Source organism: Nannospalax galili, unplaced genomic scaffold, assembly GCF_000622305.1.
Source record: "Nannospalax galili isolate Female #2095 unplaced genomic scaffold, S.galili_v1.0 scaffold974, whole genome shotgun sequence".
Lineage (NCBI taxonomy): Eukaryota > Metazoa > Chordata > Mammalia > Rodentia > Spalacidae > Nannospalax > Nannospalax galili.
The window spans coordinates 863,339-875,277 of NW_008335438.1; the positions used below are offsets into that span (position 1 = coordinate 863,339).

The following is an 11,939-nucleotide window of genomic DNA, read 5'->3' on the forward strand; positions in this document are numbered from 1 at the left end:
TAAAGTATGCTAACTAGCATTTATAGGATTTTCCTTTAAAGGCTTATTAGAAACATAAGAAATTTCTTCTCACCTTGTATGAGTTTCATTGATATAAATAACATTCCGCAAACCCAGAGATGGGATACCGGGGTTGAAAAACTTTTCCTATTAAAAAACAAAATAAATGTAGACATGCGTTCACAGCAGAAGTGAAGGTGAGGAACCACCCCTACCCCCAATGCTTCTAGAAGACATTTACAATTCAAGCATGTCATTAGATATTGCTTCAGAAATCTACAGAATGAGGAAAACAGGTTTCACTGAATAGTTCTTTTTAACACTTCAAAGACAGTCACAAACTCAAATTTAACTTTTGAAACCTTAAAACCAAAGGAGACAGTTCTCCTTCCTTTCCTATGCCACCGCTCACCTCTATCCCCAAAGAGCTAAATTTATAGTCATTCACAATAAAGTCACAGACTTCAGTCCTCTCAAAATGCAAAATATTATCAATACGGTTACTATTAATTATTAAATCTCTCAATGCATAAGACATATAAGATTATACTCATTTTATAGGTAAGAAAATTGAGGCTACCAGAACTTTAGGATTCAATCTCAGATCTTTCCATTTCCCAAATCCACTTAATGAAAAAAATGTACACTTACAAGTCAATCACTTTACAGGTGATAATGAAAAATAAGTCAGAGTGCTCTCTGTTGAAAAGACAGAGTCTACCATCTCAGCAGTGTGAACAGAAAGGTAAAAGTCCAGAGCAATGAGATGGCTCAGCAGTTAAGAGCACTAGCTGCTCTTGCAGAGGACCCAAGTTCAATTCCCAGCACCCACATGGTGGCTAACAACCATCTGTAACTTCAGTTCCAGGGGATCTGAAGCTCTCTTCTGACCTTCACGGGGGTTGCACAACACAGGTGTACTTACATACATACCCATACACATAAAATAAAAATAATACATAAAATATTAAGAAGGTAAAAGGCCCACAAATAAATGTAAAACAAATGAAAAATCAATGAGATGTAAAAATTACTTAAGTGCAATCTATATAGAAAAGAAAAATGGGATTTCAGGGAAAAGACAGCAAATATCAAGAATCTACTATAAAAATATTTCTAAACAAATTACTTTAAAGGTACATGCCAAGAAAGAAATTCAAGATAAGTCCAGTTCCACCCATTAGTGCATCTACACTATGTTTATACATATATAAAAAAAAATCAATACTGTTGCCATATGTCTGTCATCCCCAGCCACAGCACCACCGCCCTCTTCTGACTTAGGAATGCATTGTAGCTGCAGTTGTTTAGTGAAGTACTGTAATTTAGGTATTGTTTTGCATAAGCATTCAAATTTAGAATTAGATGAGGGGCCAGGTCTAAAAAGAAACACCACATGATCTTCTATTTAAATCTCTATTTCCACTGTCCCCTAAGTCAGAACTGGCCTTACTCCTAAACTAGAAATGTCCATGATCCTTCAACTATACCAAATTCACCCAACAAGGGACTTCCAGTTTAAAAAGAGTATCTCTTACAAGCCAGTCTCAAGCATATCTGAACATTTAACATGAATTATTTGGGCTCCACATAAATCTCCTCAATGTCATAAATCTCTTTATGCCAAGCTCAGAACTCCTTCCTGCCAACCCTGAGTAGAAAATACACCAGTACAGTTAGCTATTCATACAAGTCACAAGCAACCTGTATAAAATGACTGCTTGTGGATCCTAGATAGTTGGCCCATCTCAAGAAGAGCTTATCATCTAATTCAGCCTTCCAAAGGGTAACTCTCCTTAGAGGACCACCTTGGAAAATTCCACATTGTGCTAACTCATCCCTCTCTCCAAACACCCTCAGTTCACCTTTCACCCAGCTGGCTCTTCTGGAGCAGACACTGTAATGTGGAAGGTGTTACATGCCTTATGCTTTTTCACCAAAATAGAAACAACAGAACTAAGCATAGTCTGTTTGTGATCGCTTCTATCAACTCCATAGAAGAATTAACTCAAAGTGAAATCTACTCTCCCTTAAACCAGAGACAAAAAGCACAAAGAGTAAGAATACTGTCTGGACTAAGTGTGGACCGAGATCACTGAATTACAATGAAGTCACCTTTTTTACCTGAAACATCTGATTGACATAAACAGGAGTCTCGGCTCGAAGGAGTCAAGTCCACTAAAACCAAACAACAAAAACTGGCAAAGCTGAAAGCCCATGCCACAGACGCCCTACTTCTGACTGGCCAGCAAGCAAGGAAGCTCTTACCCAGCTCTGCGGCGTGCAGGAGTAACAGCACCTTCCAACGAATGGCCTCTTCCGGCTCATGAGGCTTTCTTTCCACTTTAATGTTGCAGATCTGAAGAAGGCAGGTCTAAACCCACAGTCATCCTAATAAATAGAAGGGGGAAATCATATCTAAATGGTAAGAGATTTGAACTTATCGTGATCTCAAAAACTAACATATTTCAAACAGAAAAGTACACTGTGCTTTTGGGGGGTAGTATAATCACATGTTTTTCAGAGTGCTTTTCATTCAAGGTACCCTGTTCCAAGATCAACACTTAGAAAAAAGTTTGGCAGATATATAGCATTCAAAGGTGAAAAATAAAGTTGTGATATCCAACAATGGGTGGATATAAAAAATATGGCATGAGCCAGGTATGATAGCGCTCACCTTTAGTCCCAGCATTTAGTAAGCAAAGGCAGGTGGATCTCTATGAGATCAAGGCCAGCCTGGTTAGCTGAGTTAGAGAGATGCTATCTCAAAAGGACCCATACAGCCAATGGAATACTATTCAGCCATACAAATGGATGAAACACTGACAAACCTGGAGTTCGTTAAGGTGACAACAGCCAGGCACAAATACTGCACATTCTTACTCCTGTGTGGAAGTCAAAAATGTGGTTCTCATTGGAGTAGAGAGTAAATAGTAGCTATCCAAAGCTGCAGAAGTAAAAGGGATGTCTGACAGCAGGATGAGTTAGACTCTGGAACCTTTATGCTCAGTCAACCTTATGCCCTTCAAATCACACAACCCCACCGCAGAGTGATGAGGGCCCAACACAGAGGTGAGCTGCTCCACTGCAGCGAATAGTGTTTGACTTTAAATGAAAACAAGGTTCACTTGAAGACACTCCTTTACCTCATCCAGAGAGCTAAAGGCTAGAATTTAAATGACAGCCATATTACTTGATCGGGGTCAAAACCTGCTCCACTGTTCTAAAATTTTTCTGAGTTTATTTACTGCTCAGGGCTCACTGATGTAACAGACTTAAAATAACCAAAAATCTTAATATAAATTTGTATTGAGATATTTTAAACACTCCATGTAATGTTGAAATACGAAAAACAACACAAGAAAATGCATGCTTTTTCAATTAAATGCTTTTGCAAATGTGCTATTTTTAATTTTTTAGTTCATGTACATTATAAAATTTGTGTTTATTAAATATAAGTTGTGGGAACTGGAGAGATGGCTCATTGCTTAAGGGCACTGGTTGCTCTTACAGAGGACCTAGGTTTGATTCCCAGCACCCACATGGTAGCTAACAAACACTTGTAACTCCAATCCCAGGTTAATCTGATGCTCTCTTCTGACCTCCGTGGGCATTGCATTACATGGGTGCACTTACATATGTGCAGGCAATACACTCATACACATAAAAATAATAAAAATTTTAAATATATAAGTTGCGGAGAATCGATACTGAAAGGAAAAGAAAATCTTTCTTTTTAAATATACTGTCTAGGGGCTGGAAAGATGGCTCTGTGGTTAAGAGCACTGGCTGCACTTGCAGAGGACCCAGGTTGGATTCCCAGCACCCACATGGCAGCTAACAACTGTCCATAACTCCAGTTCCAGGGCATCCAAGGCCCTCTTCTAACTTCCAATGGGCACTGCATGTCAGGGGTGCAATTAGATACATGCACTCATACACATAAAAATACTAAATAAAATATTTAAATATACTATCTAAAACATTACTGGAAATTTTTCCCCTAGGTATTTTGCTTTTTACCATAATCACAGTACTTAAATTTTCCATGCATTTTTTTTCTTGCCAATTTCAATACCATTGAAATTTTAAAATTATTCTCAGGTGACGGAAGCATCACTTCTAATCATTGGCAGAAACTTCAGCAATGACGAATACCTATTATGTTGCTGCAAACAAGGCACTTTCATGAATGAGATGGCAATGAACCTTTTAGGTGACGTGCTTTCAACTCTCATGTAAACTCACCCAGTCCTCATTTGTGTGCTTACATCGCCCAAGGTTGTATTCTGATGAATTTGGCAGACAGGAAACATCTATTGTGCCAAGGGTCAGCGCAGACTCATCCATGTCACAAAGTGTAACTCCCAAATCATGTACTGCAAAAAACAGGTACTACTCAAAATAATGAAGAATCCAGAGCCTTTATACCAGGTTCCAAAATTCTGAGTTCTACATTATTTTCTTCCATAATAGGGTATCAAATAAACATGGATTTCTAGTACAGTGAGTCACAGCATGAAAACTGTCCTTGAAGGTTGGTATGTAGGTCGTGGTAGAGTGCTTATCTAGCACCATGTGTTTTCATGAACAGTTAGGTTGCCCTGACCATAGGGTAAAAAAAAAAAAAAAAAAAAAAAAAATTGTATCCTGCTATGTCCTGAACTTACAGGGCCACAATATCTGTATCCTTCAGCTTCCGGAACAAAATTGCCACAGTCACTTGTACGAATAAAGACCGCCCACCTTTACCAGCACTTGGAAGGCAGTGACAAGCGGTTATCTGTGAGATCAAGGCCAGCCTGGTTTACACAGTGAGTTCCAGACCAGCTGGGGCACAGGAAAACAGTCCCAATACGTTTATTATTTATGACTCTCTGTCTGTCTGTCTGTCTGTGTGTCTGTGTGGTGTGTGCAGTGTGCACATGCACATGCCAGCCAGAGAAAGAGGGCAGCAGATCCCCTGGAGCTGGAGTTACAAGCAGTTCTGAGCCACGTGGTATGGGTGCTGGGAGTCCTCTAAACAAGCACCAAGCACTCTTAACCACTGACGCATCTCTGTAGCCCACCATAAGCTTTATTTCATGCAACACACATTATATGTATGCATACCAGATTTTTTTAAATTAGGAGCTGTACCAATTTGCATTAGTATATGTAAAAAAAAAATAAGGGCAATTAAAGCACCTCAGAAGTTTCCGATTTCAACTGAATTAAGTTTCTCTATTTTCTTGTGATGATTTAAAATAAATATTTGCACTCTTGATACAATGTTCTAAAAGAAACCAAAGGGAAAAAAAAGAAGAAAGATACCATTGGGGAGCATTTGATTTTTTTAAGTTTTCATCCTTTATAATAAGGGTCTTTCTACCTTGAGGGAAAATATTCAAAGTAAGTGAACTCCCAAAACAGACAATAACACAAAATATAAAAATTTCTATTCTCTAATGACTTTAGTTGTTGGGTTCTCATTTAGCATTACATTACTCCCTTAAAGTCCAAAGAGCACCTCCAGTTAGTAACAGCGTTCTCTGACATCCTTAAAAGTTTTATTTAACAATCCCGTCACAAATTTGCTCCAGTAACTGTTTCCCTCAAAACAACTACAACAATTTAACACAAGAAATCATCTGACTTGGAGGTCAGGAGGGAATAGTAAAAGAGTCTTTTTTCACCTGGGGTGAAGGGTCTTCTGTTTCATAAATTAAGGATTCGGCCCCCAGCTATCAGCTTCTGGTGCAGAGTATCCACAACAGGGGGCGTACGCTGCCGTCTGAGAAAAGAAATGGGATGATGGAGGAAAAAGAGATTTATGCCAGCATGAATTCCACGCCCGATCCTCTTCCCTCCCCACAGGGTTTACTCAAGGTCAATGGGGGGGGGGGGGGAAAAAAAAAAAAAAGGGGGGGGGGGGGTAAAAAAAAAAAAAGGGAAAGAATCAAAAAAAAGAAATAAAAGAAAATCCCTGAGGCTCCAGGCAGCTGGGCTGAGCGGAACAGATTGTTCCGCTATGGAATCTGACAGTCTGTCACAGGCAAAGGCAAGAAGGCCACCTCTCTGCACACCATCCGTGTAAATATGGCCAAGTTGGTTAAATTCTATGCCTTGCTTTTCCCATCTGGAAAATGGGCAGAAGACCATCCCTCCTACTTGGTCTGCAGGTAGGACTGAGGAACCCACGCAGGGCTCCTGGCAGGTGTGGCACACAGTGAGCGCTCAGCCCCATCCACAGCGGCTGCTGTCACCGGTGATGCCCATTACCAGCTCGCAGAGCCCCCAGCATCCTCAGCGTTCCCAGGGGTGCGATGGCTGCCCCTCCTCCGCCCCTCACTGGGTGTTCGGGGACCGCACCGGGCTCGGTCCTCGGTGCGCTCCCACTGCAGGCAGGCGTCCCCGGCACAGAACCATGCGGACCCCTCCCCGAGCCCGGCCCACTTCTCCGGGGGAACCTCGGAACTCAGGCAGCCAGTTCGCCCCAGACACTTGCAAAGCCCGGGGCAGGCCCAGGAGCGACGGGCGCGCACGCACCTGTCCCCGCGCTCCGGCCCAGCGGACCCGACTGCACCCGCTCGGCTCCACCCACACCCGTGCCTCGGCAGCCACAGCGGCCAGAGCCTGCTGCAGCGGCGCGCCCTGATGACGCAGCAGCGCGCGGCAGTGACGTTGGGCTGCTGGAGAGGGACTCCAGGAGCTGGTAGAGCGCTGCTGCTAGCTTCCAAACCTTGCATAATACGCTTGGATGAGAATAGACTGTGTGAGCTGAGGATGGCGAGTGAACCTGAATGGTTACACTTCCCAGGCTGCGTGTGTGTGCCTGTCTGTCCCTTGTTTGACCCCATCTGACCTGGGAGCGCCCACCACCACCACCTGGCCCTGTCTTGGAGGGCCTCGGGGGCTGGCCGGTTTTATAGGTCTGGGTGTGATTTTTGCCCTTGTATGAGATGTGTGAAACCAAGCAGAGGCAGGCTTTGCAAATGGCTACAACGTTGTAAAAGTTCTTAAGAGTGGCTGAGCCTCTAAGAAAAATGAAGAATGGACAAAGAAGGCTTGAAAGATACAAAGTCGCCAGGAGGCATCAGAGTATACCCCCTCCACTTTGAGATACATGTCACAGTGCAGTGAAGGTACTAAATAATAATGTGCTATATTCCTAGGGATGCTGAAGACAAAAAGTGATGCGTTTGAGATTGTGGTATGCTAAATTGTATTGTGTTTATAAATAATCGCTTTACTTCGTGTATAACTATGATCTGTCAATTTACAATTAAAAATACTTTTTTTTTTTTTTTGGTCTTTTTGAGACAGGGTCTACCCTGTATCCCCAGCTGTCCTGGAACTCACTATGTAGATCAGGCTGACCTTAAACTCACAGAGATCCGCCTGCCTCTGCCTCCCGAGTGCTGGGACTAAAGGCGTGCGCCACCACACCTGGCTAAAATTACTTTTTAAAAAAAGGTTGAAGTTGGAGTAAATTTACCTAACTTGAGCCATTTAAACAAAACAACACTGGACAGGAAGGGGCTCTTTTGCAATATTTGCTATGGCAGTTGACAAGGCCAGGGGTTATCAAGAGCATTGGCAATTTAAAAGGAAAAAGATGAATCACTCAAGAAACACACATTAAATATGAACTAGGCTCTGGGAACAAAGATGATTAAGGCACAGTGTCTGTCCTCAAGCCCCTGCTGCTGGTTCTTGTCCATCTTGCACGTTATTGCCCTAATCTACTGCTCAAAATAAATCTTTGTGCTTGTAAAACCCAATCAAAAGCTATCCATAGCTCCCTAGAGTCTAAATGAGCTTGGCACATCAGACCTACAACAGAGAGCTACAACTGAGAGATCCCCACTCCTCCAGCAGTAGTCCCTACCATTATCCCTAGACATGCATGGGATTGTGCCACTCTTCCCAGAATCCTGAACTAGTTCTTCAAGCCATCTCTATTTCACAATTATCACACTCTCCTGTGAAATCTCAAAGTTTATAGCACCACATCTCATGTCTTCATCGATTTGTATCGGGGCTTGACAAGGTTCCAAACTCATGGTGTCAGTGACTTGCCTCAGGTCCTATTTAACACTCAATACCTTGTTATAGTAAGAACCTAGTAAATACCTAAAGCTGAGGCACAAGAAAAACAGGAATCCCTTCACTTGAACTTTCCACTTTTCTTTATAGACCCATCCTGAAAAATAAATATTCTCTTCTTTGAAGCAACTCAAAGCAGAAGTGGATATTCATATAAAAAATATAGACCATTTTGAAGTCAAAGTCTCTGGATTTATTCAGCCTTACATTTATCTTACTTAAAAAAAAATTAAATTCTGGAGGACTATAGAATAAGAGGAAATCTTATCCTAAAACATCATGAAATTTTGTGTGCAGATTACTGAGCCTAAACAATGAGCAAAAACTAAAAGAAAGCACAACAAAAAGATGGAGGGAAAAGTAGAGAAAGGCCTCAGGGTTTGAATCAGTACTAAACAGAAAGTGGTAAGAAATTAAAAGAGTGACACAGAAACTTTTAAATGTAAGCCAGAGATAAAATGTGTCTTACATAGAACTCACTTGTAGGCAACTCTTTGGCAGTGCACATTACGCAAGCGTTACTCTACCTGTAAATGCAGATTGTCCTGCCAGGTGGTTCAGATTACTTAATGAAAATTGTTTTGGAAACCTGTGACACCCTAAGTAATCTATTTTATCAACAGAACAATTTATAGCAACCAGTCTAGCCACCAAAGATGGAGCAACAGGAATGAATTGACCGTCTTCTTTAAAACAGCCAAACCAAACAGGCAGATATAAAACAATAACATTCAGATATCAGACTTCATGTAGCTGAGCAAAACAGCAGGCCCTGAAATGAATTGAGCCCTGTGGTTACCTTGATTTAACACTTAGGAAGAGAGGTTAGGCTGCAGTGTAACGAAGGAACCCAAGAAGATCCAGGATGGTGCTGAACTAGGGAGATAGAGTTTGGAGGGCATGGAAACAAAGCAGCTGGAATGGGAAGCAGAATACCAGATAGAAACCAAAGAGACTTGTCAACCCAAAGTCCATCTAGCCTACAACTAATTAGCATATACATGTTGGGAAGCTATCCACAGCCAGGGAAAAAAAAACACATATATTTATTAAATGCAAAGAGAATAATTGCCATGGCTTGCACAGGGTGGAGAATTATTCTTGTTCCTACAAGTCAGAGCTGAAAGCTACTCGGTGGTCATATGGGACCGTAAACTAAGTCTGGAAGCTTCATAATTCATGACACGAATGACCTCATCTCAGTAGCAGAGCAAAATCAGCCCTATAGTAAAGACTATTGTGGTCCTACTTAACAAATCTTAAATCTTAACAAATCTTTGTCCCCAAAAAGGACAAAATTGTAAAAAATAAACCACAGGGGACTGGAGAGATGGCTCAGCAGATAAGAGCACTGGCTGCTCTTGCAGAGGACCTGGGTTTGATTCCCAGCATCCACATGATGGCTAACAACCATCTGTAACTCCAGTTCCAAGGGATCCTAAACCCTCTTCTGACCTCTGTGGGCATTGCAGGGCAAAGGTGCACTTACATACATGCAGGCATAACACTCATACACATAAAATAAAAATAACAAAACTTTTTTTTTAAAAAAAAAAGAATAAACCAAGTGAATACTAATAGGAAATCAAAAACATCCAGCACCTTACAAGATAAAATTTCCAGTGATGTCAAATTGAAATTATTGGGCAGGCATGCAAAAGAAATAGGAAAGAGTGATGCATAGATAGGGAAGGGGCCTATCAATTGAGAGAGACCTAGAAATGACAGAAATGATAGTATTAGTAGTCAAAGACAGCAACATAAGACATGGAAAAAGTCATTTTTAAATAATAATCCAGGGGCTGGAGAGATGGTCAGTGGTTAAGAACACTGGGTTGTTCTTGCACAAGACCCAGGTTTGAATCCCAGCACCCTAACAACTGTCCGTAACTCCAGTTCAGGGCATCCGACAGCCTCTTCTTTCCTCCTCGGGCATTGCACATGACACAGGTGCACTTACCTACATGCTGGCAATACACACATACACATAAAATAAAAATAAATAAAATATTAAAAATAATAATCCAAATCTAGTAGCACATGATAGTGCATGCCAGCACTCTAGAGAGAAGTGATGGAACCTCTGTGAGATTGAGACCAGCCTGGTCTACATAGCAAGTTCCAGGCCAGCTAGGGCCCACAGGAAGATCCTGTCTCAAAAAAAAAATACAAATCTGAACTGGGGTTGTAACTCAGTTGGTAGAGTGCTTGACTAGCTAGCAACAGTGTCCTGGGTTCAATCTCCTGCACTACATAGTGCCAGGAGTGATGGCACATACCCTAAATCTGAACAGTGGGGAAGTAAAGATCAGAAGTTCAAGGTCATCCTCCGTTATAAGTTAAGTTTGAGGCAAGCTTGTGCTACCCAAGACCCTGTCTCAAAAAATCCAAATCAAGCATATAGAGATTATAAACTCATTGAGATTTTTTTAACAAGCACAAATACATGCTTGTATAGTTGAAGGACTTTTTAAAAATGTTGTGATATGGTAGAAATTCCAAAATGCAACACTGAGAGAATAAGAAGAGTATCAGTGAACTTGGGATATATGTAATTGGTGTCCCTGAAGGAATAGAGAAAGACAGAGAGAGACATAAACAATGAAAGAATTCAAATCCAGAAGAGTCAGTTAATAAGGAACGGTGCGTCTTTCAGACAAAAAGAAAATGCCACCATTGGAAATCTGAATCTATACAAAGGAAATGGGGGATCTCAAGAGCCCCCAAATAAATTTTCTTATTTTTTAGTATTTTTTTATTTATTAGTTTTGGTTTACTTTATGTGTATGTGTGTATTGCCTGCATGTAGGTAAGTGCACCCATGTCGTATATTTTTTAAATCCCATTAAAAGATTATGGACTATTTACAACAAAAATAAAAGCAATTCTTTCATGCGTTTTGTAGCATGTATAACTAAAATATATGATGAGAACAGTGAAGTCCAACAGCACGAAGACAGAAGGTTGTAGAGACTGAACCAGAAGTTAGGCCTTCCTCACACTAAGTTCCATGTTCTTACCAGTATCAGTACTGCCCATCTAGCAGACCCTCTCCAAAAGGCTTCCCTCTTCGACTAAAACGCACCTGAGTACATTTTGTTTACATATCTCCACAAGAGAACAGTGTTAGCTGACTTTGTAAAATCCAGTCATGAAGTGTCTATGACATTGCTTGACTTAAACTATAGCAATTATTCTAGCAAAAACTACTAGGGAAACCATTTGGATGATGAATGGACCCATGCTTCTTTCTCATCAGCTACTTTTCTCCAGGCTCCTTTTGTTTATTTTAATCACTCAATAAATAGTTATAAAGCCTCTCCTCTGTATCAGGTACTGTCCTATAAATACAGCTTGAACAAGACAGCACAATCCCTTCTCCTTTAAAGCTGATAGTCTGGTATACTTACTCAACTCCTGTTGAATAATTCTTTCCAAAAAGATTCAAGGCTCAACATCAAGTCCTTTCTTTGCTTGTGGCTTCTAGGATTCACTTAGTTGACATGGAGCAGCACTGAGAACTGCTGGTCTAACATGTATCTATTCTTTCCCTCTGATTTAGTTCAGGGTGATCTTTTGCCCAGCTCTGAGAAAAGAACGATACAAGGTATCTAAGCCAATTATGATAATCTCATTCCTGAATATTGCAACTGTTATTGCAGCCAAGACAGTCACATGATCCAATTCAGGGCACTGTGACTTAAGAGAAAGGCAACTGTGAGGATTGCCAGAGCTTTGCTTTCCTAGTTAAAGGGACACAGCAGGCACCACAAATAATAAATAAATAAATAAATAAATAAATAAATAAATAAATAAATAAATAAATAAATAAATAAAATTAGATAAATAAA

General features: G+C 40.8%; 1 protein-coding gene across 8 annotated transcripts in view; it reads right to left on the bottom strand.

The window, feature by feature from the left end:
• The window catches only part of Gpam (glycerol-3-phosphate acyltransferase, mitochondrial), a 63,108-nt gene that overhangs the window by 27,246 nt on the left and 23,923 nt on the right, over positions 1-11,939 (bottom strand). For 4 of the 8 annotated variants that reach the window (XR_003849056.1, XR_003849057.1, XM_008830161.3 and 1 more), the window contains exons 1-5: positions 6,529-6,634; positions 5,676-5,773; positions 4,249-4,379; positions 2,269-2,391; positions 74-147 (exon numbers count right to left, since the gene is read on the bottom strand). Coding sequence is in view for 6 of the 8 variants with exons in the window: in XM_008830161.3 (XP_008828383.1) it covers positions 74-147; positions 2,269-2,391; positions 4,249-4,350 (299 nt within the window). In the remaining 2 variants the exon portion in view is untranslated. Of the gene's footprint in view, positions 1-73; positions 148-2,268; positions 2,392-2,831; positions 2,908-4,248; positions 4,380-5,675; positions 5,774-6,528; positions 6,635-11,498; positions 11,675-11,939 lie in introns of those variants that run through there. The other 4 variants (XM_029562091.1, XM_008830159.3, XM_008830162.3 and 1 more) reach the window with 4 other exon arrangements.